At 46.0% G+C, this 27,882-nt stretch overlaps 1 protein-coding gene across 2 annotated transcripts; it reads left to right on the forward strand.

The window, feature by feature from the left end:
• The first annotated feature begins 7,939 nt into the window (after positions 1–7,939).
• Positions 7,940–27,840, forward strand: LOC121551166 (G-protein coupled receptor 183). 2 transcript variants are annotated; one of them, XM_041863715.1, is made up of 2 exons: positions 7,940–8,194; positions 25,664–27,840. In XM_041863715.1, the coding sequence occupies exon 2, from the start codon at positions 25,697–25,699 to the stop codon at positions 26,795–26,797; it is 1,101 nt and encodes a 366-aa protein (XP_041719649.1). In that variant the 5' UTR covers positions 7,940–8,194; positions 25,664–25,696; the 3' UTR covers positions 26,798–27,840. The 2 variants fall into 2 exon arrangements, with proteins under 2 accessions (XP_041719649.1, XP_041719655.1); XM_041863721.1 differs by lacking the exon at positions 7,940–8,194 and adding an exon at positions 10,720–10,755.
• The last annotated feature ends 42 nt before the right edge of the window (positions 27,841–27,882 follow it).

Genomic DNA, 27,882 nt, shown 5'->3' on the forward strand with positions numbered 1-27,882 from the left:
AGGCCTGGCTCGCAGTCTGCGTTCCAATTCATCCCAAAGGTGGCCGATGGGGTTGAGGTCAAGGCTCTGTGCAGGCCAGTCAAGTTCTTCCACACCGATCTCGACAAACTATTTCTGGATGGACCTTGCTTTGTGCACGGGGGAATTGTCATGCTGAAACAGGAAAGGGCCTTCCCCAAACTGTTGCCACAAAGTTGGAAGCACAGAATCATCTAGAATGTCATTGTATGCTGTAGCGTTAATATTTCCCTTCACTGGAATTAAGGGGCCTAGCCCGAACCATGAAAAACAGTCCCAGACCATTATTCCTCCTCCACCAAACATTACAGTTGGCACTATGCATTCGGGCAGGTAGCGTTCTCCTGTCATCCGCCAAACCCAGATTTGTCCGTCGGACTGCCAGATGGTGAAGCACGATTAATCACTCCAGAGAACGCGTTTCCACTGCACCAGAGTCCAATGGTGGCTAGCTTTACACCACTCCAGCCTACACTTGGCATTGCGCATGGTGATCTTAGGCTTGTGTGCGGCTGCTCAGCCATGGAAACACATTTCATGAAGCTCCCGACAAACAGTTCTTGTGTTGACTTTGCTTCCAGAGGCAGTTTGGAATTCGGTAGCGTGTGTTGCAACCGAGGACAGACGATTTTTACGCGCTATGTGCTTCAGCAATCGGCGGTCCCATTCTGTGAGCTTGTGTGGCCTACCTCTTCGCGGCTGAGCCGTTGTTGCTCCTAGACGTTTCTACTTCACAAACAGCAGTTGACTGGGGCAGCTCTAGCAGGTAAGAAATTTGACAAACTGACACGTTGGAAAAGTGGCATCCTATGATGGTGCCTTGTTGAATGTCACTGAGCTATTCAGTAAAGCAATTCTACTGCCAATGTTTGTCTATGGAGATTGCATGGCTGTATGCTCGATTTTATACACCTGTCAGCAACGGGTGTGGCTGAAATAGCCAAATTCACTAATTTGAAGGGGTGTCCACATACACTATACATACATAAGTATCTCTAAATCCCTAAAACATATCACTACAACTCTACTCAGTTTACTTGCCCTAATTGAGTTTCCTTGCCCTAACTCAATTTGCTTGTCCTAAGTACTTAAAAAATGTATACAAATAAAGTGTTGCAGTATAAAGGACTTGCATTATGTTTTATCATTGATAAATAACAGTTCAATATAAACAACAACATGTATGATGTGTAAATATTTCTCATATTAAAGTGTTTTTCATGGTTGCAAAGGCGAGGGATGCAATTCAAGAATGATCAATGTGTATGTATGCGTACCTTCTTGTTTGTGTGACTTATTCCACATTTTGTTGTGTTACAGCCTGAATTCACGATTGATTAAATGCATTTTTTTCCAGGTAAGTCTCTAAGAGCTTTCCACACCTGGATTGTGCAACATTTGCACATTATTCTTTTTTAAATTCTTCAAGCTTTGTCAAATTGGTTGTTGATCATTGCTAGAAAACCATTTTCAGGTCTTGCCATAGATTTTCAAGCAGATTTAAGTCAAAACTGAAACCCAGCCACTCAGGAACATTCATTGTATTCTTGGTAAGTGTCACGGTTCAGACAGACGACAAGAGGACCACAATTGCGTCACACCAGAAAGTTTATTTAAACTTAAGGGGAAAGGGATGTAGGGAGTGAGTGAAGGCTCCAGGGGGTTATCCCGTCCGATGTGCTGGGTCTGTGCCTCCCCCCAGTGGCAGCGATGCGTCCGATGACGCCGGTGGTTGGTGGTCCAGAAGTCCTGGGGGGGGGGAGGAAACACAGACACAACGGGGCGGAATGAAACCAGGCAGCAGTACAGTTCAAGGGAGATCCAAAATACGTAGTAGCAAGGCAGAAGGCTGGTCAGAGTTACCGGGATTGAAGAGTAGTCAGGAGTCGTAATGGCAGAAGCAGGTCTGGATCTCCTGAGGCAGAAGAGTATCCAAAAACCAGGCAGGTCCGGGGTCACAAAACCAGGGTGAGCCAGAAGCGCGAGCAAACAGGTTCCGGGTGTGAGCTTTGCAGACGATCTGACACAGGAGAGCTGAAAGACAGGGCTATAAATACTGGGAGAGGTTAGTGGGTAATGCAGCGCAGCTGGCAGAGTAATTAGAGCCGAGTAGAGCAGGGACAGGTGGAGCTAGTTAGGCTGAGTAGAGAGAGAGTGGTGAGCAGAGTGGAAACAACTTAAGGTGGTAACCCAGTGGAGTGAGAGGGCTCATGACAGAACCCCCCCAAGGGACGGCCCCAGAAGTCCCAAGAGCAACACCACGCCGGGCGGGAGGAGGGGAGCCGGAGGAGGGCTAGAACTCCTCCGAACGGTCCGAGCGAACGTCCTCATCCTCGGAGGAAGCCGGAGGGCCGTGGTCGGGAGATGGGACAGGTCCCGAGACAGGATCAGGCACAGGACAGGAAGCCGAGCGGGCAGGACGGTTAGAGACCCCTCTGGGGCGGCCCCTACGGATTGCAGGTTGATCAGGATGCCGTTGGTGAAAGCGGTGATGAGAGTCCTATCCACAATCCGACTAGCTGGCACCCAGGTCCTTTCCTCAGGTCCATAGCCCTCCCAGTCAATGAGGTACTGGAGACCCCTACCCCTCCGTCTGGACCGAAGCAGGCGGCGGACGGTGTAAACCAGACCACCATCGACGAGCCGTGGAGGAGGAGGACAAGGCGCAGCAGGGACCAGCGGACTCCTGGGCACAGGCAGGGGCTGCAGCAATCCCGGCTGGGGGCTGGCAGGACGACTTGTGTTGGTTGCAGATGGGGCAGGCTTGGACGAATTCCCGTACATCCTTCCTCAGAGAGGGCCACCAGAACCTCTGGGCGAGCAGGTTGTAAGTGCGGGTGGAGCCAGGGTGACAAGCTAGGCGGGAGTCATGTCCCCACTGAACGACCTGGGACCTCAGGTCTTGGGGACAAAAAGGCGGTCAGCTGGGCAAGTGCTGGGACCTGGCTGGTTACGGAGAGCCTCCAGCACCTGTTCCTCAACAGCCCAGGTCAGAGCTGCAACGATGCAGGGACTTGGCAGAATCGACACAGGGTCCTTGGAGGGGTCAGGAGCGGAGTTAGTAGGTACTGACCGAGGGGGGCAGTGCGGCGGCAAGCAGGCAGGTTCGGTGGCAGTCCTCTCCCCACTCCCTGATCACCCCGGTCACCCAGTCGAGCTGAGGGTTGTGCCGGGCGGAGCCATGGGTAACCCAGGATGAGGGGTTGGCCTGGAGAGGGGAGCAGGTGAAACTGGATAGTTTCTTGATGGTTTCCGGACAGACCCATCGAGACCGGGGCCGTGACATGAGTGACCGATCCGAGTAAGTGTCCGTCCAGTGCCCGGGCAGGAATAGGAGGTGTCAAACGGAGGTTCTCCAGTCCCAGTTGGCGTGCCAGCTTGATGTCCATTATGTTGGCTTCGGCGCCAGAATCCACCAGAGCAGCCAGGGTGTGAGTTGAGTCAGGGAGGCGGAGGTGAACTTGCAGCAGGGGTTTGCGGTCGGAGGACTGGATGGTCATTGAACTCAACCGGACTCCCCCTATGCCCGGTGAGCTTCGGCCCTTTAAAGGGCAGGTTACCACCCGATGTCCATCACCTCCACAATAGAGGCAGAGGTTTGAGGTGAAGCGTCGCTGGCGCTCTGCAGGAGTGAGAGAGGCTCGCCCAATCTCCATAGGCTCAGACTGATCAAGCTGAACTGGGTGAGTGGCAGTAGATGACAGGAGCCCAGTCGGATCTCTCCGAATGCCGGTAGTAGGTGGACCTTGGCGCCCCCTCTCACGACGACGGGTCTGTATCCCTCTGTCGATCCTGACAGTCAGTGCGATGGCTTCATCAAGAGTGGAAGGCAGTTCATGGGAGACCAACTCGTCCTTGATATAGTCAGCCAAACTATGGAAGAACGCGTCCACCAACGATGGTGTGTTCCAAGAACTTCGTCTAGCCAGGGTTCGGAAGTCGATGGAATGGTCTGCGACTGTACGTCTGCCTTGTCGAATACTGAACAGTTCACGAGACGCCTCTGCGGTTGGTGAATCCAGGTCAAACACCTTCAGCATCTCCTCGACAAACCGGTCGAAGGTTGCACATGCGGGGGGTTTGACGTTCGAACTCTGCTGTTCCCCAGAGTCGAGCTCGGCCCGTCAGGTGAGTGATGGCATACCCAACCTTAGCCCCCTCCGTGGCGAAGGTCCTTGGCTGCAAGGAGAACTGAAGTCGGCAGCTAGTCAGGAATGGCCGGACCTGGGTAGAATCGCCGTTGAACCGCTCGGGGTTTCCAATCTTGGGTTCGGAGCAGCGGCTGCAATGACCGGGGCAGGTAACTCGGGGGCAGGGCTGGTGGGCAGACTGGCTGGGGTCAGGTTGGTGAGGAGTTGAATGATCATGGCGAGTTGTTGTTGCTGCTGCTGGGACTGCTGCTGGTGCTGCTGGAACTGCTGATGCTGTTGGTAGCCGGCCTGAAGCAGAGAGGTGATGTCGCCGCTCATGCGGCCTAGCTCTCTCTCAGTGTGTTCCAGGCGTAGCATGGCAGTGGGTTGCTCAGGTTCTTCGGTTTCCATGTCGGGGGAAGTGTGCGCTGAGTCCATAATGGTCAGATCGTACTGTCACGGTTCAGACAGACGACAAGAGGACCACAATTGCGTCACACCAGAAAGTTTATTTAAACTTAAGGGGAAAGGGATGTAGGGAGTGAGTGAAGGCTCCAGGGGGTTATCCCGTCCGATGTGCTGGGTCTGTGCCTCCCCCCAGTGGCAGCGATGCGTCCGATGACGCCGGTGGTTGGTGGTCCAGAAGTCCTGGGGGGAGGAAACACAGACACAACGGGCGGAATGAAACCAGGCAGCAGTACAGTTCAAGGGAGATCCAAAATACGTAGTAGCAAGGCAGAAGGCTGGTCAGAGTTACCGGGATTGAAGAGTAGTCAGGAGTCGTAATGGCAGAAGCAGGTCTGGATCTCCTGAGGCAGAAGAGTATCCAAAAACCAGGCAGGTCCGGGGTCACAAAACCAGGGTGAGCCAGAAGCGCGAGCAAACAGGTTCCGGGTGTGAGCTTTGCAGACGATCTGACACAGGAGAGCTGAAAGACAGGGCTATAAATACTGGGAGAGGTTAGTGGGTAATGCAGCGCAGCTGGCAGAGTAATTAGAGCCGAGTAGAGCAGGGACAGGTGGAGCTAGTTAGGCTGAGTAGAGAGAGAGTGGTGAGCAGAGTGGAAACAACTTAAGGTGGTAACCCAGTGGAGTGAGAGGGCTCATGACAGTAAGCAACTCCAGTGTAGATTTGGCCTTGTGTTTTAGATTATTGTCCTGCTGAAAGGTAAATTAATCTCCCAGTGTCTGGTGGAAAGCAGACTGAACCAGGATTTCAAGCATACCCATAACATGATGCAGCCACCACTATGGTTGAAATATGGAGAGTGGTACTCAGTAATGTGTTATATTGGATTTGCCCCAAACATAACACTTTGTATTCAGGACCAAAAGATAATTGCCTTGCCACATTTTTTGCAGTATTACTTTAGTGTGTTGTTGCAAACAGGATGCATGTTTTGGAATATTTTGTATTCTGTACAGGCTTCCTTCTTTTCACTCTGTCAATTAGGTTAGTATTGTGGAGTAACTACAATGTTGTTGATCCATCCTCAGTTTTCTCCTATCACAGCCATTAAACTCTGTAACTGTTTTAAAGTCACCATTGGCCTAATGGTGAAATCCCTGAGCTTTTACCTTCCTCTCCGGCAACTGAGTTAGGAAGGACGCCTGTATCTTTGTAGTGACTGGGTGTATTGATACAACATCGAAAGTGTAATTAATAACTTCACCATGCTCAAACGGATATTCAAAGTCTGCTTTTTTTTTTACTCATCTACCAACAGGTGCCCTTCTTTACAAGGCATTGGAAAACCTCTGTGGTCTTTGTGGTTGAATCTTTGTTTGAAAATCACTACTCGACTGAGGGTTAAGCACATTTTTACTCCTGAACTTATTTAGGCTTGCCAAAACAAAGGGGTTGAATACTTAATGATTCAAGACATTTCAGCTTTACATTATTTATTAATTTCAAATAAATTCTCAAAACATAATTACACTTTGACATTATGGGGTATTGTGTGTACGCCAGTGACACAAAAACTCAAATGAATGAATTTTTAACCCTCCCGTTGTCCTAGGGTCAAAATGACCCGCCACTGTGTTGAACCAACTTTATTTAATTTTTATATTTTTTGGATCATTTGTGAGAAGGAGGCAGTGATACTTTCTTTGAAGTCTCACTGCCTCCTTCTCACAAATGATCCCAAAAATATAAAAATTAAATAAAGTTGGTTCAACACAGTGGCGGGTCATTTTGACCCTAGGACAACGGGAGGGTTAATTCAGGCTGTAACACAACAACATGTGGAGAAAGTCAAGTGGTGTGAATACTTTCTGAAAGTACTGTAGGTACGTGTTCGTGAAAGAGATACCAAACTACCAAACCAGAGCTTTACTGCAAAAGCAAAAAAAAGAGCAACGAAAATAAGGAAATGTCAATGATTGTCAAGATATGAAACAGATAGAAGGGGCCATGAACACACACGTGGCTGAAACCACATCCTCTCAAGGGTACACATGCACATGACACACCCTGTTTCCAAGATAACTTACAATTTCCTCAGAGACTTTTAGTACCAACTTACTTCAGTACCTTCAGAAAGTATTCACACCCATCTAATTTTTACTTATTTTGTTGTGTTACAGACTGAATTTAAAATGGATTAAATTGATATTTTTTTGTTACTGGCCTACACACAATACCCCATAATTTCAACATGGAAAAACATGTGGCATAGCAATTATCTTTTTGTCCTGAATACAAATTTGTTTGGGGCAAATCCAATACAACACATTACTGAGTCCCACTTTCCATGTTTTCAAGCATAATGGTGGCTGCATAATGTTATGGGTATGCGTGTAATCGTTAAGAAACGGAATGGAGCAAAGCACAGGCAAAATCCTAGAGGAAAAACCTGGTTCAGTCTGCTTTCCACAAGACACTGGGAAATGAATTTACCTTTCAGCAGGACAATAACCTAAAACACAAGGCCAAATCAACACTGGAGTTGCTTGCCAAGAAGACAGTGAATGTTCCTGAGTGGCCGAGTTACAGTTTTGACTTAAATCTGCTCGAAAATATATGGCAAGACCTGAAAATGGTTGTCTAGCAATGATCAACAAACAATTTGACAGAGCTTAAAGAATTTTGAAAATAATAATGGCAAATGTTGCACAATCCAGGTGTGGAAAGCTGTTACCCAGAAAGACTCGTAGCTGTAATTGCTGTCAAAGCTGATTCTAACATGTAGGCAGTCAGGGGAATATTTATCTAATCAAGATATATTTGTGTTTTATTTTATTATGATTTAAAAAAAACTAATATTATAATTTTTCTCCTACTTTGTCATTAGAGTATTTTGTGCAGATCGTTGACAAGAAAAGACAATTAAATCAATTTTAATCCCACTTTGTAACGCAACAAAATGTGGAAAAAGGCAAGGGGTGTGAATACTTTGACGGCACTGTATGAACAAAAGAGACACCTAATGATTTTGAGGGGGAGCGGATAGCAACATTGAACACTTAGTGATCAGTTATCTATCATATGTAGCTAAATTGACATTCATTATTTATTAATTAATTATTATTAACAAATGAGCAATCTGTTTGTCATTCTAAAAGAGATGCTTAACACAAGTAGTAAATTACTAAACTAAATCTGAGATTAAGTTCCCTGTCTATATTCTGTACAATATTCAAAATAGTCTTAAAAACAGACAAAAATAAAAACATTGACCGTGTCGATATGCGATAGCTTGAGCTTTGTGGGCATCAACAAGTGACAGTTTCACTAACCAAGAAAGGGAGAGAGAAGCAGAGACATGGGGGGTGGAGGGGAGAGAAAGAGGGTGAGAGAGAGAGAGATCCACAAACTCAAATACATTAACAGCAACACAGGATATTATTATGTCACTATGGTTATGAGCGCCAGCCCACCCCTCAATCCTAGTTCTCTATTTGTCACTCTGTGTCACTCTGCTCTAGAATCCTGGGGAATGTGGTCTCTGCTGAACTCTGAGAGGACAATTGTCTCATGCCAAGGAGGAACTATCCTGCTTTACTCTGACACTTTGGAAGAATGCAATTATACAGCTGGTTTTGGTAAGTGCACGTTTGTGGTTTGGTTTCATCAATCGTTGATTGTGTATTCATTATTTCAAGTAAAGCATTTATTTGACTTGACATTTAGGTAGAATTGGGAAAGTAATGGGAAGCGAAATTCTAAACCAAAAAATGTTTGCTAAACAAAAGTTGCAACATTGAGAACTGTAATCTATGGCTAACAATATGTTGTTCTCAGGTTCAATGTACAATTGATTAATCATGATTAGGTTCACATCATCAAAACAACTTAGGCAGCTCATACCCAAGGGCACACGGCAAATAAGTTGAACGCTTGAGACCTGGCTGTTATACCAGGCCAATTTATAACTTAGTAATATATACATTTTTTTTAAGCAGGTGGCTCACTGATACTGAAGCTATACATTCGAAACAAAAAAAAGGGTTCCAGAAGGGTTCTCCGGCTGTCCCCATAGGAGAACCATTTTTGGTTTCAGGTAGAACCCTTTTTGGTTCCAGGTGGAACTCTTTTGGGTTCCATGTAGAACCCTCTGTGGAAAGGGTTCTACGTGGAACCCAAAAGGGTTCCACCTGGAACAAAATAGGTTCTACCTGGAACCAAAAATGCTTCTTCAAAAGGTTATCCTATGTGGACAGCCTTTTAGATTCTAGATAGCACCTTTTGTAACACCTTACTCTAATGCTGTGGCCACCATATAATTACATATAGAGCAGCAAATTATAGGACCTCTATAGTGGCCATACTGTTTTTACCATTTTCTTACTCCAGACAAAAGGCTATAGTACTTGTGCAAATAAAAATATGTGAGGAGAGAGTGAAGTAACACCAGCTTAGCCCAATATGGATCTTTCTCCAGGGAAACGACCCAGGACTTTTATTCAGGAAAATAAACAACAGAATGTGCCAAAGCGCTGGGTATTAATAAAACCAAACCAAAAACCTAGCTCCTCTTTGAGCCTTTCTACACGGGTCTTCCCTCTATGCTGACGAACAGCTAGGCTGTTTACCTGTATCAAACAAAATAAAACAGAATTCCAACAGGATTGTCTTTTTTTTTTTTTTTTTTTTTTTTTTTTGGGGGTAGATCAGCTTAATATTGCAGATAGATTGTAACTTATATCAATGTAATTGTCTGCATCACTTCCAATCCCCCATGTTTTTTATATATATACTCCCCTTTATTACTTTTCAACCCAGCCATCCTTTCCCTACTTGGGGTAAATTAGTGAACAACAATGCCCAGGCCTCTACTTCCAGCCTATACTTACTATCTACACCTTATGGACACAGTCAATTTTACAATAATAATTTTATTTTTTATTTTTTTTTGCTCCTGAACTTCTTCTACTCTCAACCTCTCCGATCATTTTCATGATGTCCATCCGGTTTGCTTCTATATGCCATATCTTTCTAACTGTGCTCTTTCCCAAAAGCTCCCAACATACAACCTATATACTTATTATGGACACAGTATGCTTACATTATTAGTTATCTTGTTATTATTTGTTGTTATTTGTTATTAGTCCCATCCTTCAACTCCATTCAACACCTCCCATCTATCTCTTAACACCATCCATATAGGATTTATATTTGCCATATACAGTGAGGGAAAAAAATATTTGATCCCCTGCTGATTTTGTACGTTTGCCCACTGACAAAGAAATGATCTGTCTATAATTGTAATGGTAGGTTTATTTGAACAGTGAGAGACAGAACAATAACAAAAAAAATCAGAAAAATTCATGTCAAAAATGTTATAAATTGATGTGCATTTTAATGAGGGAAATAAGTATTTGACCACCTCTCAATCAGAAAGATTTCTGGCTCCCAGGTGTCTTTTATAAAGGTAACGAGCTGAGATTAGGAGCACACTCTTAAAGGGAGTGCTCCTAATCTCAGCTTGTTACCTGTATAAAAGACACCTGTCCACAGAAGCAATCAATCAATCAGATTCCATACTCTCCACCATGGCCAAGACCAAAGAGCTCTCCAAGGATGTCAGGGACAAGATTGTAGACCTACACAAGGCTGGAATGGGCTACATGACCATCGCCAAGCAGCTTGGTGAGAAGGTGACAACAGTTGACAACAGCGATTCTTTGCAAATGGAAGAAACACAAAAGAACTGTCAATCTCCCTCGGCCTGGGGCTCCATGCAAGATCTCACCTCGTGGAGTTACAATGATCATGAGAACGGTGAGGAATCAGCCCAGAACTACACGGGAGGATCTTGTCAATGATCTGAAGGTAGCTGGGACCATAGTCACCAAGAAAATGTTGTTGTTGTTATTCTGTCTCTCACTGTTCAAATAAACCTACCATTAAAATTATAGACTGATCGTGTCTTTGTCAGTGGGCAAACGTACAAAATCAGCAGGGGATCAAATACCTTTTTCCCTCACTGTATATTTCAACCGTACTGTGATGTTTTACAAAAGTTCTGAACCTTTCTATTCTCATTGCTTCTACAGATTGTGAATTAAAAATATACATTTTCTAAAAGTGTTATTATATTATTGATCGATTGACTATGACTTTTCAGATCACCCAGTAATGCTATCTGCAAGGTTAGCTCCAGGTAAATATTGCAATCCTTTATCCATTCCTGGACCTGTGTCCAAAAACAAGCTACAAATGGACAGAACCAAAAACAAATGATCTAATGATTTTGTCTCTTCACAGCAAAATCTGCAGAGCTGGGAAGATTGTATCCCCCATATAAATAACATTCTATTGGTAGCAAGAATTTTATATAATAATTTAAATTGAAAGATTCTAATTTTTGAATCCGGTGTCGTTTTGCGTGGCAGTTCATAAACACTATGCCATGGGATCGGTACGTCAAAAATCTCTTCCCAACTATTTTGCAATCTATATGGGACGGCTGTCAATCCTTTGGTCCTTAAGTGAAACTGATATACGTTTTTATTTATCACAGTTTACCAATTATGTTCTTTAATGCAAGGCCGACAGACAAGTTCCTTACTTTCTCCCCCTTCCACTTTCCTCTTCCACTTTTGCGGTAAGGCTGCAATTATTTGGTTGTAATTTTGGGTAGAGCAGACATTTCCATATGTTTTTGTTAGCTGCATGTGCGACATAACTCCACCAGTCCTACCGATGATATCATTTACGAAGATTATACCTTTTTTAAACATTCTGTCAAAAAATAAAGTTTTTTTGTCAATTAGTATATTTGAATTTAACCACACTATTTGTTGCATTATTTGTTCTGTCGTTTCTGGAGGATTAAATTGAAATTGCAACCAACTTTCTATGGCTTGTTTTAGAAATAGTGATATTTGGGAGATGATTTCCTTTCCAAATAACTGAAAATGAGTTGTTGTAATCTGAATAAAGGGGAAAAGGCCATTCTTGAACATTGGGTGAGACAATCTTACTAATTTGCTTGAGAACCAGTTCGGATTTAAGTATAACTTTTGTATGACTGAAGCTTTTAGTGATAGATCTAATGCTTCAATATTTAATAATTTCTGTCCTCCGAATTCATATTCATTATATAAATAGGCCCTTTTAATTTTCTCTGATTTGCCATTCCAAATAAAATGGAATATTTTTTTCTCATATAATTTAAAAAACTGTTCGCTAGGCGTAGGCAAGACCATAAGCAAATAGGTAAACTGGGATAATACTAAAAAGTGAATCAGGGTGATTTTTCCACAAATTGACAAATTGATAGCAAGATCTTATCTATTTTTGCTAACTTTCTATTAAAATTTATTGAAGTGAGATCATTTATTTCCTTTGGGATATGTATTCCGAGTATATCCACATCACCATCAGACCATTTTATTGGTAAACTACATGGTAATGTAACATTTTTATTTTTTAGTGATCCAATACGTATTATAGTACATTTGTCATAATTTGGTTGTAATCCAGAGAGGTTAGAAAATGTATCTAGATCCTCTATGAGGCTGTGGAGGGATTCTAGTTGTGGATTTAAAAGAAAACAGGATTGTCTTTACTGGGGTCAGGTCTACGGCTGAGTAACATCCGGTAAGTTCCTGTCCCGTTGGGTTCGATATCCCTCTCCGCGTTGGAGGGCTCTGCATGTCAGTTCTTGCTGCTCCAGACCAAAAACAGATCTGGCCAAATCCAGGTCAAACAGCCACCACCCAACCTCCAAGCTCATTATATTAATGTGTGTGTAACTAGGCTCTTACCCTTCCGGGCCGCCCTCACTCCTGGCCAGCAGATGTAGCTAACGAGCAGGAATATACCGACCATCACACACCCACACTCTCACTCCATCACACCAGAGATCATAAGGTAAAATAAATATAAAACATTTGTAATTTACAGTACCAGTCAAAAGTTTGGAAACACCTATTCATTCAAGGGTTTTTCTTTATTTTTACTATTTTCTACATTGTTGAATAATAGTGAAGACATCAAAACCATGAAATAACACATATGGAATCATGTACATTTTTACATTTTAGTCATTTAGCAGACGCTCTTATCCAGAGCGACTTACAGTTAGTGAGTGCATACATTTTTTTCATACTATTAACCAAAAAAGTGTTAAACAAATCAAAATATATTTTATATTTGAGATTCTTCAAAGTTGTCCCCCTTCAATTGGTCCTCTGTAGCTCAATTGGTAGAGCATGGCGCTTGTGACGCCTGGGTAGTGGGTTCGATCCCATACGTAAAAAAAAAAAAAATGCACACATAACTGTAAGTCGCTTTGGATAAAAGCGTCTGCTAAATGGCATATCATTATGTCTTCACTATTATTCTACAATGTAGAATAATACAATGTAGAAAATAGTAAAAATAAAGAAAAACCCTTGAATGAGTAGGTGTGTCCAAACTCTTGACTGGTACTGTATATCTACAACCCCCTTATCCAAACGGCTCACTCATATACCTAGCTATTATTAATAGAGCTTATCAAAATGGAGAATGGTGTTATTTCTATCAGAAAACATAAATGTGTTTTTTCACTTGGAACCGACAGGTTGCTCGACTTTATTAATCATTTCATCGCGCATAAAGGTGGTGGTATTATGAGGGAAATAAGTAAAGGTCAAAATCTGTAGACACACCTCCACCACACATTCATTTATTTGATGTACACCCAAAACGAATAGCATGCTATTCTCATGCTTAAGTTCAATGTCAGAATATGTGTAGAGAGAAAGGTGCATAAAAAGGGAATTACGTTACATTTACGCGCACTTAACTCGGGTCGGAATTCCCCCTATCTGCCTAAACCAAGACAGGAGTCTCACACAACAACTCTGAGGCCAACAGTTTTTAAGGATGAATCAAGAGTTAATGAGGTTGAATATGTTTCTCAGCATACTCATCCAAAAACATGCAACAAGGTGATAAAAAGATGCCTGGCTATTTCTCTGCAACTTGTTGCCACTATAGCCTATACAAACAGTCACGAAAATGTAGCCACAAGTGCAGTTACAATGTTGTCTGTTACGTGATACCAGCAATCTAATATCAATGAAGAACACAAGCCAAAATGACACATGATGGCAGGCATATATAATTTAATTTAAAATGTTTCATATTCTGTTTTCAAATAAGCCTAGATTTTACATTTTTGTCATTTAGCAGATGCTCTTATCCAGAGCGACTTACAGTTAGTGAGTACATACATTTTTTTCATACTGGCCCCCCGTGGGAATCTAACCCACAACCCTGGCGTTGCAAGCGCCATGCTCTACCAACTGAGCTACACGGGACCTAGAGCAGACCTATCATTATGGTCTGTTAGATCTATCTTGGCTAGAATTGTTATATTGTAGCCACCCATTCATGTTTACAATTCGAAGTGGTAAGCCTAAACAGTGTAATTCTCTTTTACCAAGAGCATATCAATGGAGGCTGGTGGGAGGAGCTACAGGAGGACGGCTCATTGTAATGGCTGGAATGGAATAAATGGAACGGTATCAAACACGGTGGCCGACAGGTTGCTGGTTCGGGTCCCCGTTTTGACTTATAAAACTTGGGAGATCTGTCGACATGCTCTTGGGCGGGGCGCTTGACCCTGGTTGCTCCTCTGGATCGCTCTGGACGGGAGAAGTTTAGATGACTGAATGTAATGTAAATGTTGAGCGGCTTCACTGCAGGTAGATTGTATGTTTTAATAAATAAATATATTTTTTAATAAGATTTTATTTTTTTAAACACATCAAACATCTGTACAAAAAAAGTATGAAAATATATGCACTCACTACTGTAAGTCGCTCTGGATAAGAGTGTCTGCTAAATGACTAAAATATAAATGTAAATGTAAAATATGGAAACCACTTTTGACTGTTCCGTTCATTCCCTTCCAGCCATTACAATGAGCCCGTCCTCCTATATACAGTGCCTTTGCAAAAGTATTAAGCCCCCTTGGCGTAATTCCTATTTTGTTGCATTACAACCTGTAATTTAAAATGATTTTTATTTGGATTTCATGTAATGGACGTACATAAAATAGTCCAAATTGGTGAAGTGAAATGAAAAAAATAACTTGTTTCAAAAAATTCGAACAAATAAATAACGGAAAAGTGGTGCGTGCATATGTATTCACCCCCTTTGCTATGAAGCCCCTAAATAAGATCTGATGCAACCAATTACCTTCAGAAGTCACATAATTAGTTAAATAAAGTCCACCTGTGTGCATTCTAAGTGTCACATCATTTGTCACATGATCTCAGTATATATACACCTGTTCTGAAAGGCCCCAGAGTCTGCAACACCACTAAGCAAGGGGCACCACCAAGCAAGTGGCACCATGAACACCAAGGAGCTCTCCAAACAGGTCAGGGAAAAGTTGTGGAGAAGTACAGATCCAGGTTGGGTTATAAAAAAATATCAGAAACTTTGAACATCCCACGGAGCACCATTAAATCCATTATTAAAAAATGGAAAGAATATGGGACCACAACAAACCTGCCAAGAGAGGGCCGCCCACCAAAACTTAATCAGACAGGCAACAAAGAGACCAAAGATAACCCTGAAGGAGCAGCAGAGATTGGAGTATCTGTCCACAGCGGAGATTGGAGTATCTGTCCATAGGACCACTTTAAGCCGTACACTCCACAGAGCTGGGCTTTACAGAAGAGTGGCCAGAAAAAAGCCATTGCTTCAATAAAAAAATAAGCAAACACGTTTTTTGTTTGCCAAAAAGCATGTGGGAGACTCCCCAAACATATGGAAGAAGGTACTCTGGTCAGATGAGACTAAAATTGAGCTTTTTGGCCATCAAGGAAACGCTATGTCTGGCGCAAACCCAACACCTCTCATCACCCCGAGAACACCATCCACCACAGTGAAGCATGGTGGTGGCAGCATCATAATGTGGGGATGTTTTTCATCTGCAGGCCTGGGAAACTGGTCAGAATTGAAGGAATGATGGATGGCGCTAAATACAGGGAAATTCTTGAGGGAAACCTGTTTCAGTCTCCCAGAGATTTGAGACTGGGACGGAGGTTCACCTTCCAGCAGCACAATGACTCTAAGCATACTGCTAAAGCAACATTCGAGTGGTTTAAGGGGAAACATTTAAATGTCTTGGAATGGCCTAGTCAAAGCCCAGACCTCAATCCAATTGAGAATCTGTGGTATGACTTAAAGATTGCTGTACACCAGTGGAACCCATCCAACTTGAAGGAGCTGGAGCAGTTTTGCCTTGAAGAATGGGCAAAAATCCCAGTGGCTAGATGTGCCAAGCTTATAGAGAAAAACCCCAAGAGACTTGCAGCTGTAATTGCTGCAAAAGGTGGCTCTACAAAGTATTGACTTTGGGGGGGGTGAATAGTTATGCACACTCAAGTTCTGTTTTTTTTGGTCTTATTTCTTGTTTGTTTCACAATAAAACATATTTTGCATCTTCAAAGTGGTAGGCATGTTGTGTAAATCAAATGATACAAACCCCCCATAAATCCATTTTAATTCCAGGTTGTAAGGCAACAAAATAGGAAAAATGGGGGGTGAATACTTTCACAAGCCACTGTAGCTAACTGACAGTGTATCATTGCTATGCATCATTGCTATTGCTACAGTGTATTATTGCTATGCATAGCCTACATATTGTAAGCAACGGACGTGTGATTTATCAGTGGACTAATCACATGCTAATGTTACATGGCCTAACGTTATCATTTTTTGCTAGCTAGCTCACGTTAACTTACAGTTAACTCTGCTATGCATAGCCTACTGTCAACTTACCACTGGGGAAGGAATTGTCCATTTCAGATGATAAACTGTTCAGTGTCTGGTTTGGACTTTGACTTGCAGCACCAGGCACAGGACTTGTCTCTGACGACGTATCCACAGTTCCAATTGGGTTGCTTGTTGATCATGAGCCAATGATAATGTCAATCATGCCGAAGTATTGACACTTGTCCTTTTCATCCGACGAGCTTCCCAACCTCGTCAGTGCATCACTCACTGAAATATATTGTGAGTGTATTTTGTAAATCTTTGTCCTGTACTGCTCTGCATTCCGTAGCCCTTTCCTGCAGTAAATGACCAAAAGTGCCCTCTTTGGCTTCATGGGTGGAATGTTATTAATGTTTTTCATAATTTCATAATTAATAAAAAACGGTGTTTCAATGTCAATCAATTTTGTTATATTTCAGTATTCTGTGTTGTACAGTGCATTAGGAAAGAATTCAGACCCCTTGACATTTTCCACATTTTGTTACGTTACAGCCTTATTCTAAAATGGAATAAAATAAATAAATGTCGTCATCAATCTACACACAATACCCCATAATGACAAAGGAAAAACAGGTTTATAGAAATGTTTGCTAATTTATATTTTTTAAAAGAAGACAGAAATACCTTATTTACATAAGTATTCAGACCCTTTGCTATGAGACTTGAAATTGAGCTCAGGTGCATCTGGTTTCCATTGATCATCCTTGAGAGGTTTCTACAACTTGATTGTCTACCTGTGATAAATTCAATTGATTGGACATGATTTGGAAAGGTACACAGCTGTCCTATAAGGTCCAACAGTTGACAGTGCATGTCAGAGCAAAAACCAAGCCATGAGGTCAAAGGAATTGTCCGTAGAGCTCAGAGACAGGATTGTGTCGAGGCACAGATCTGGGGAAGGGTACCAACACATTTCTGCAGCATTGAAGGTCCCCAAGAACACAGTAGCCTCCATCATTCTTAAATGGAAGAAGTTTGGAACCACCAAGAGCTCCAGAGTTCTCTGTGGAGATGGGAGAACATTCCAGAAGGACAACCATCTCTGCAGCACTCCGCCAATCAGGCCTTAATGGTAGAGTGGCCAGACGGAAGCCACTCCTTAGTAAAAGGCACATGACAGCCAGCTTCGAGTTTGCCAAAAGGCACCTAAAGACTCTCAGACCATGAGAAACAAGATTCTCTGGTCTGTTGAAACAAAGATTGAACTATTTGGCCTGAATGCCAAGCGTCATGTCTGGAGGAAACCTGGCACCATCCCTACGGTGAAGCATGGTGGTGGCAGCATCATGCTGTGGGAATGTTTTTCAGCGGCAGGGACTGGGAGACTAGTCAAGATCGAGGGAAAGATGAACGGAGCAAAGTACAGAGAGATCCTTGATGAAAACCTGCCCCAGAGCGCTCAGGACCTCAGACTGGGGTTAAGGTTCACCTTCCAACAGGACAACAACCCTAAGCACACAGCCAAGACAACACAGGATTGGCTTCGGGACAAGTCTTTGAATGTCCTTGAAAGGCCCAGCCAGAGCCTGGACTTGAACCCGATCGAAGATCTCTGGAGAGACCTGAAAATAGCTGTGCACCGACGCTTCCCATCCAACCTGACAGAGCTTGAGAGGATCTTCAGAGAAGAATGGGAGAAACTCCACAAATACAGGGTGCCAAGCTTATAGCATCATACCCAGGAAGACTCGAGGCTGTAATTGAGTATTGAGTATAGGGTCTGAATACTTACGTAAATGTCATATTTCCGTTTTTTCTTTGTCATTATGGCGTATTGTGTGTAGATTGATGTGGAAAATAAACAATTTAATCCATTTTAGAATAACCTAACAAAATGTGGAAAAAGTCAAGGGTTTGGAATATTTTCAGAATGCACATAAAGTGTAATATTGGGATGCAAACTCAACTCTATATCTGTCTTATTTCTTTAAGCCCATAACCATGTTTGTGAGGTGTATACTTTTGTTTCAAAGTAGATTTGTTTAAAACTACCAAGAATCACTCTTTGTGACAGATTTAGCCCACTGCAGTAAATGGTTAAATAGCCTTTTGCTCCCATATGTTCACAAATATTCCCATACACCTGTCACGGTTCAGACAGACGACAAGAGGACCACAATTGCGTCACACCAGAAAGTTTATTAAAACTTAAGGGAAAAGGGAAGTAGGGAGTGAGTGAAGGCTCCAGGGGTTATCCCGTCCAATGTGCTGGGTCTGTGCCCCCCCCCCCCAGTGGCAGCGATGCGTCCGATGACGCCGGTGGTTGGTGGTCCAGAAGTCCTGGGGGGGGGGAGGAAACACAGACACAACGGGGCGGATGAAACAAGGCAGAAGTACAGTTCAAGGGAAATCCAAATACGTTGTAGCAAGGCAGAAGGCTGGTCAGAGTTACCGGGGTCGAAGAGTAGTCAGGAGTCGTAATGGCAGAAAGCCGGTCTGGTTTTCCTGGGGCAGAAGAGTATCCAAGAATCAGGCAGGTCCGGGGTCACAAAACAAGGGTGAGCCAGAAGCGCGAGCACACAGGTTCGGGTGTGAGCTTTGCAGACGATCTGACAAAGGAGAGCTGAAAGACAGGACTTTAAATACTGGGAGAGGTTAGTGGGTAATGCAGCGCAGCTGGCAGAGTAATTAGAGCCGAGCAGAGCAGGGACAGGTGGAGCTAGTTAGGCTGAGTAGAGAGAGAGAGATGAGCAGAGTGGAAGATAGTGGAAACACATTAAGGTGGTAACCCGGTGGAGTGAGAGGGCTCATGACAGAACCCCCCAAGGGACGGCCCCAGAAGTCCCAAGAGCAACACCACGCCGGGCGGGAGGAGGGGAGCCGGAGGAGGGCTAGAACTCCTCCGAACGGTCCGAGCGAACGCCCTCATCCTCGGAGGAAGCCGGAGGGCCGTGGTCGGGAGATGGGACAGGTCCCGAGACAGGATCAGGCACAGGACAGGAAGCCGAGCGGGCAGGACGGTTAGGGATCCCTCTGGGGCGGCCCCCTACGGATTGCAGGTTGATCAGGATGCCGTTGGTGGAAGGCGGTGATGAGAGTCCTATCCACAATCCGACTAGCTGGCACCCAGGTCCTTTCCTCAGGTCCATAGCCCTCCCAGTCAATGAGGTACTGGAGACCCCTACCCTCCGTCTGGACCGAAGCAGGCGGCGGACGGTGTAAACCAGACCACCATCGACGAGCTGTGGAGGAGGAGGACAAGGCGCAGCAGGGACCAGCGGACTCTCATGAATGGGCTTAATCCTAGACACATGGAAAGTGGGGTGCACCCTCATGGAATTAGGCAGTTGGAGCCGGACAGCAGTTGGGCTAATCACTCTTATGATAGGGAATGGGCCAATGAACCGAGGTGCCAACTTCTGCGACTCCACCCTGAGTGGCAGGTTCCTTGACGACAACCACACCCTTTGACCAACATGGTAGGTGGGAGCAGGGATTCTCCGACGGTTGGCCCCGCTAGTGTAGCTGGCAACGGATCTGAGAAGTGTGGCTCGGGCCTGTGACCAGGTGCGGCGACATCGACGGGCAAACGCAAGTGCAGATGGGCAAGTAACCTCCCCTTCCTGACTGGCAAATAGAGGAGGCTGGTATCCATAAACACATTGGAAAGGGGACATACCGATGGCAGAGCAGGTCAGAGAATTGTGTGCGTACTCCACCCATGTCAATTGCTGCGACCAGGAGTGGGGGGTTGCGTGAGGTCATGCATCGCAGTGCCTTCTCGAGCTCCTGATTTGCCCGCTCTGACTGCCCATTGGATTGGGGATGGAATCCGGAAGTCAGACTGACTGTGGCTCCCAGCAGGTGACAGAACTCCTTCCAAAAAGCGGAGGAGAATTGTGGACCACGGTCAGAAACTACATCCTTTGGCAGTCCGTGGATCCGGAAGACGTGTTCCAGGACCACCTGGGCGGTCTCCTTGGCGGTTGGGAGCTTGGGGAGGGGAATGAAGTGTGCCATCTTGCTGAATCGGTCAACTATGGTGAGAATGACGGTCTTGCCCCTTGAAGGGGGCAGCCCCGTGACAAAGTCAAGGGCGATGTGAGACCAGGGACGTCTGGGCACAGGCAGGGGCTGCAGCAATCCGGCTGGGGGCTGGCAGGAAGACTTGTGTTGGTTGCAGATGGGGCAGGCTTGGACGAATTCCCGTACATCCTTTCTCAGAGCGGGCCACCAGAACCTCTGGGCGAGCAGGTTGTAAGTGCGGGTGGAGCCAGGGTGACAAGCTAGGCGGGAGTCATGTCCCCACTGAACGACCTGGGACCTTAGGGCTTTCGGGGACAAAAAGGCGGTCAGCTGGGCAAGTGCTGGGACCGGGCTGGTTACGGAGAGCTTCCAGCACCTGTTCCTCAACAGCCCAGGTCAGAGCTGCTACGATGCAGGGACTTGGCAGAATCGACACAGGATCCTTGGAGGGGTTGTCATCCTTCTGGAATTGACGGGAGAGGGCGTCTGGCTTGGTGTTGCGTGATCCAGGCCGGTATGACAGAGTGAAATTAAACCTGGTGAAGAACAGGGCCCAGCGGGACTGCCTGGAGTTCAACCGTTTGGCCGTGCGGATGTACTCCAAGTTCTTATGATCGGTCCAAACGAGAAATGGAATGGTGGACCCCTCCAGCCAGTGACGCCACTCCTCCAAGGCAAGCTTCACAGCCAGCAGCTCTCGGTTCCCTATGTCGTAATTGCACTCAGAGGGGGACAACCGACGTGAGAAAAAGGCACAGGGATGGAGCTTCCTATCCTCCGCAGCCCACTGAGAAATCACAGCACCAACTCCCACATCCGAGGCGTCCACCTCCACAATGAATTGCCGGTCCACGTCAGGCATCTGGAGGATGGGAGCGGAGGTGAACCTTACCTTGAGGGTACTGAAGGCCTTGTCGGCTGCTGGGGTCCAGGTGAAGGGTTGCTTGGTGCTGGTTAGAGCAGTGAGAGGGGCAGCAACGGTACTGTAGTTCCGGATAAACTTTCTATAGAAGTTAGCAAACCCCAGAAACTGTTGCAGCTTCTTTCTGTTCTCCGGAACTGGCCATGAAGTGACTGCTGATACTTTGGCAGGATCCATTTGGATACTTCCCTCTGCCACTATGTACCCCAGGAAGGCCACTGTCTTGACGTGAAACTCACATTTCTCTGCCTTGGCGTAGAGGGAATTCTCCAGAAGACGATGAAGGACTTGCTGGACATGGCGGGTGTGTTCAGACAGGTTTCTGGAGTAGATTAAGATGTCATCCAGGTAAACGAAGACAAACTTGTTTAACATGTCCCGCAGTACATCATTCACTAGAGCCTGGAACACAGCAGGAGCATTGGTGAGGCCAAAAGGCATAACCAGATACTCGTAGTGGCCTGTTGGTGTATTGAATGCGGTCTTCCATTCATCTCCCTCCCGGATCCGCACTAGGTGGTAAGCGTTTCTGAGATCCAACTTGGTAAAAACAGTGGCTCCCTGGAGCAACTCAAAAGCAGAGGTGAGCAGAGGGAGAGGGTAACGGTTTTTCACTGTGATGTCGTTGAGTCCCCTGTAGTCGATGCAGGGGCGAAGAGATCCGTCCCTCTTCCCCACAAAGAAGAAGCCAGCACCAGCCGGAGATGAAGATGAACGGATCAATCCTGTGGACAGAGAGTCATTGATGTAGTCCTCCATGGACCTTCTTTCAGGAGCAGACAACGAATAAAGACGGCCCCTTGGAGGGGCTGTTCCAGGGAGGAGGTCGATGGCACAGTCGTACGGTCGGTGAGGGGGCAGAGATGTGGCTCTTGCTTTGTTAAACACTTCTCTGAGACCATGGTAGCATTCTGGGACATGGGAGAGGTCAGGAGCGGAGTTAGTAGGTACTGGCCGAGGGGGGTAGTGCGGCAGCAAGCAGGCAGGTTCGGTGGCAGTCCTCTCCCCACTCCCTGATCACCCCGGTCACCCAGTCGAGCTGAGGGTTGTGCCGAGCGGAGCCATGGGTAACCCAGGATGAGGGGTTGGCCTGGAGAGGGGAGCAGGTGAAACTGGATAGTTTCTTGATGGTTTCCGGACAGACCCATCAAGACCGGGGGCCGTGACATGAGTGACCGATCCGAGTAAGTGTCCGTCCAGTGCCCGGGCAGGAATAGGAGGTGTCAAACGGAGGTTCTCCAGTCCCAGTTGGCGTGCCAGCTTGATGTCCATTATGTTGGCTTCGGCGCCCGAATCCACCAGGGCAGCCAGGGTGTGAGTTGAGTCAGAGAGGCGGAGGTGAACTTGCAGCAAGGGTTTGCGGTCGGAGGACTGGATGGTCATTGAGCTCAACCGGACTCCCCTATGCCCGGTGAGCTTCGGCTTTTAAAGGGCAGGTTACCACACGATGTCCATCACCTCCACAATAGAGGCAGAGGTTTGAGGTGAAGCGGCGCTGGCGCTCTGCAGGAGTGAGAGAGGCTCGCCCAATCTCCATAGGCTCAGACTGATCAAGCTGGCTTGGGTGAGTGGCAGTAGCTGACAGGAGCCCAGTCGGATCTCTCCGAATGCCGGTAGTGGGTGGACCTTGGCGCCCCCTCTCACGACGACGGGTCTGTATCCTTCTGTCGATCCGGACAGTCAGTGCGATGGCTTCATCAAGAGTGGAAGGCAGTTCATGGGAGACCAACTCGTCCTTGATATAGTCAGCCAAGCTATGGAAGAACGCGTCCACCAACGATGGTGTGTTCCAAGAACTTCGTCTTGCCAGGGTTCGGAAGTCGATGGAATGGTCTGCGACTGTACGTCTGCCTTGTCGAATACTGAACAGTTCACGAGACGCCTCTGCGGTTGGTGAATCCAGGTCAAACACCTTCAGCATCTCCTCAGCAAACAGGTCGAAGGTTGCACATGCGGGGGTTTGACGTTCGAACTCTGCTGTTCCCCAGAGTCGAGCTCGGCCCGTCAGGTGAGTGATGGCATACCCGACCCTAGCCCCTCCGTGGCGAAGGTCCTTGGCTGCAAGGAGAACTGAAGTCGGCAGCTAGTCAGGAATGGCCGGACCTGGGTAGAATCGCCGTTGAACCGCTCGGGGTTTCCAATCTTGGGTTCCGGGGCAGCGGCTGCAATGACCGGGGCAGGTAACTCGGAGGCAGGGCTGGTGGGCAGACTGGCTGGGGTAAGGTTGGTGAGGAGTTGGATGATCCTGGCGAGTTGTTGTTGCTGCTGCTGGGACTGCTGCTGGTGCTGCTGGAACTGCTGATGCTGTTGGTGGCCGACCTGAAGCAGAGAGGTGATGTCGCCGCTCATGCGGCCTAGCTCTCTCTCAGTGTGTTCCAGGCGTAGCATGGCGGTGGGTTGCTCAGGTTCTTCGGTTTCCATGTCGGGGGAAGTGTGCGCTGAGTCCATAATGGTCAGATCGTACTGTCACGGTTCAGACAGACGACAAGAGGACCACAATTGCGTCACACCAGAAAGTTTATTAAAACTTAAGGGAAAAGGGAAGTAGGGAGTGAGTGAAGGCTCCAGGGGTTATCCCGTCCAATGTGCTGGGTCTGTGCCCCCCCCCAGTGGCAGCGATGCGTCCGATGACGCCGGTGGTTGGTGGTCCAGAAGTCCTGGGGGGGGAGGAAACACAGACACAACGGGGCGGATGAAACAAGGCAGAAGTACAGTTCAAGGGAAATCCAAATACGTTGTAGCAAGGCAGAAGGCTGGTCAGAGTTACCGGGGTCGAAGAGTAGTCAGGGAGTCGTAATGGCAGAAAGCCGGTCTGGTTTTCCTGGGGCAGAAGAGTATCCAAGAATCAGGCAGGTCCGGGGTCACAAAACAAGGGTGAGCCAGAAGCGCGAGCACACAGGTTCCGGGTGTGAGCTTTGCAGACGATCTGACAAAGGAGAGCTGAAAGACAGGACTTTAAATACTGGGAGAGGTTAGTGGGTAATGCAGCGCAGCTGGCAGAGTAATTAGAGCCGAGCAGAGCAGGGACAGGTGGAGCTAGTTAGGCTGAGTAGAGAGAGAGAGATGAGCAGAGTGGAAGATAGTGGAAACACATTAAGGTGGTAACCCGGTGGAGTGAGAGGGCTCATGACAACACCACCGTATTTTGTGGGTGTTTGCCAATTCCGTCTTCATACTCTTATTTTCCCAGATCTCCAATAAGGTCTCTGTTTCACAGAAAGTTCATGTTGCCCCTTTGCCCTTACTTGAACTCATTGCGTTGTATCTTAGCTAATTTATCTAATTAAGCTAGTTAATAGTATGTCAAACTAACGTTAGCTGGCTAACAAAAGTTGAATGACCAACGGAAAATAACAAAAATTACTTGGTTGCAACTTTGTATGTTCAAGTTTTTGCACGCGAACATCAGCACAGGGTGTTGCCGGGTCACAATACCTGGTACCCTGGTCCTGGATCTTGGACCCACAGCCTGGGCAGGGTCCAGGATTCGTGAACGCACCCTAAGAGTGTAGGGATGCATAATCCCTAGTGTATGAGTGCCCTATAGGGATGTAGACTTTCTAGTGTGCAAGTGCCTTTCAACACAAATATGTTTCTGTGATGTGACCACTGCATGTGTGTGCAGTGAAAATCCCTAGTATTGTTCGTAGACTTCCGTCATGACGACTGTGGCTGTACCCAAGCCAACTGGGGCATGACTGACTGTTTGTGCTTCGTATAGATTCATGTTAGAAATGTCAAATAAATAAGCTAAATTAAATGGGTCATTTAGCGTGTCCTATATGTGTACCTATACACAGAGTGTACAAAATATTATGAACACCTTCCTAATATTGAGTTGCACCCCCTCCCCCCTTTTGCCCTCAAAACAGCCTCAATTTACTGGGGTCATGGACTCTACAAGGTGTCGAAAGCGTTCCACAGGGATGCTGATCCATGTTGACTCCAATGCTTCCCACAGTTGTGTCAACTAGGCTGGATCTCCTTTGAGTGCTGGACCATTCTTGATACACACGGGAAACTGTTGAGCGTGAAAAACACAGCAGCACTGCAGTTCTTGACAGAAACCGGTGCGCCTGGCACCTACTACCATTCCCCGTTCAAAGGCACTTAAATCTCACCCTCTGAAAGGCACACATACACAATCCTTGTCTCAATTGTCTCAAGGCTTAAAAATCCTTCTTTAACCTGTGTGGATTTAACAAGTGACATCAATAAGTGATCATAGCTTTCACCTGGATTCACCTGGTCAGTCTATTTCATGGGAAGAGCAGGTGTTCTTAAGGATTTGTACACTCAGTGTACATCTATATCCATTCAGTCAATATTGATGTGTACTACTAACTGCAAACATGAACATGTTGACATTGACAAAGCTGCATTTTTCTTATTTTTACAGATACAGCTAGCTTCCCTCTCTACTGGCCCAAAGATGGAGGTGATAAGGACCTTCAACCAGACTCCAACCTCCAGCCATCCAACCCCCACCCGCAATGACTCAGACACGTGCATTACCCTGTACAACCACCGGGAGTACGCCCGAGTCCTCATGCCCCTCTTCTACTGCATCATCTTCTCTGTGGGGTTGCTGGGCAACGCCCTGGCCTTCCACATCATCCGCCCCAATGTGAAGAAGTTGAACTCCACCACACTCTACTCCGCCAACCTGGTCATTTCCGACATCCTGTTCACACTGTCACTACCGTTACGGATAATCTACTACGCCCTGGGCTTCCACTGGCCCCTGGGGGAGATTCTATGTAAGATCGTGGGGCTGATCTTCTACATCAACACTTACGCCGGGGTCAACTTCATGACCTGCCTCAGTGTGGACCGGTTCATTGCTGTCGTCTTGCCGCTCCGATTCGCACGCTTCCGTAAGGTCTCCAATGTTCGGTACATCTGCGTCGGGGTGTGGTTTCTGGTCTTAATACAAACTCTGCCCCTCCTCTCCATGCCCATGACTAATGAGGAACCTGATGGCTTCATCACCTGTATGGAGTATCCCAACTTCGAACCGGTGCCCAACATCTCCTATATCCTGATTGGCGCCGTATTCCTAGGCTACGGAGTCCCCGTGGTGACCATCCTGGTGTGCTACTCCATACTGTGCTGTAAACTCTGCCTTGCCGCCAAGGCCAATCACCTGACGGACAAGTCGGGGCGCAGCCAAAAAGCCATCGGGGTGATCTGCTGCGTCTCCCTGGTGTTCGTGGTCTGTTTCAGCCCCTATCACATCGACCTCCTCCAATACATGATCCGAAAACTGATCTACAAACCAGACTGTGCTGAACTCACAACCTTCCAGATCTCCTTACACTTCACTGTGTGTCTGATGAACCTCAACTCCTGCCTGGATCCGTTCATCTACTTCTTTGCCTGTAAGGGTTACAAGATGAAGGTGCTGAAGATCCTGAAGAGGCAGGTGAGCGTGTCCTTCTCTAGTGCAGTACGGACATCGCCCGAGGGGTCGTCCAGAGACGTCATCGATGGTAATAAGATCCACCTCAACAGCACCAGACACGAAAAGTAAGAGAATGATGAAAGGTGAGCCGACAACCAACCAACAGACTGGTGAGCCAACAACCATCAATCAGATTGGTGTGCCAACAAACAGTAAACAGACCAGCCAACAGACTGGTGTGCCTACGACCAGCAACAAGACCAGTGAGCCAACAACCAGCAGACAGACCGGTGAGCCAACAACCAGTCAACAACCAGTGAGAACGATGAGCCAATGACCAACAGTTCAGCAGCCAACAATCAGTTAGAACGGTGAGCCAGAAACCAGCAAATTGCCAGAGGATCTCTGAGTATAACTGTATAACTGATTAAAAGTTTAAAGAGGCATCTTACACCCTCTGGAAATAGAGCCACTGATTGAGGACAGCCCAGGTAGCAGACTGTTTCTGCATCCAACTAAGTTTTTGCCTCTTGCCAATATAGCGACAAGTTGATCAAAAGCAGAAACACATAAACACATAAGGACATTATTAAACAGCATGGCCACTTGCATGAGAAGATGTCTTAAAATGTACAGGAGAATATTACTTAATGGTTTCAGAGACTCTGACCAAAGAATAGAAAGCTTTGGAACATTACAATGCTGAGGAATGAAGACTATAAAACAATGTTGGTTATATCTTTTGTGTAAACACTTCATTAATTATTCTTCAAATAACCTTATGATTTTTGATGAATGTAAAATATTTCAACACCATGTACTAAATTTAACCATGTTCCTCAATTAATTTCATCAGGATCAATGACATTTTTTACCAAGATGTTCAAATGTGTGAATTAGTTTGTTCACAGTGAGGGTTTCCCTCTGTTTTTGATTAATGTGATTACTGTATGTGACTATCAAACCATTTAATTTTGAATAAATAAGAAATAGAAAGAAAACATCTCTTGTGGTGTTCAAGGTCATGTGGTATTTCTCAGAAAGACACAGTGAATGCCCGTCCATATTGGTAATGTTGACCTGACTACATTGTAGGCCCACAACGCTTGCCCAACACAACGCAGTAACTTTGCTGAGCCCCAAGAGGGCAGTGTTACATAGAATACAGTAGAAAACGGACTTGTAAAGTAGATTGTAAATGTAGATTGATTGTT

This window comes from Coregonus clupeaformis, chromosome 40, assembly GCF_020615455.1.
Source record: "Coregonus clupeaformis isolate EN_2021a chromosome 40, ASM2061545v1, whole genome shotgun sequence".
Lineage (NCBI taxonomy): Eukaryota > Metazoa > Chordata > Actinopteri > Salmoniformes > Salmonidae > Coregonus > Coregonus clupeaformis.

Excerpts from the sequence above, each read along its gene's own strand:
- LOC121551166 (XM_041863715.1), top strand. The coding sequence starts at position 25,697 with ATGGAGGTGATAAGGACCTTCAACCAGACTCCAACCTCCAGCCATCCA.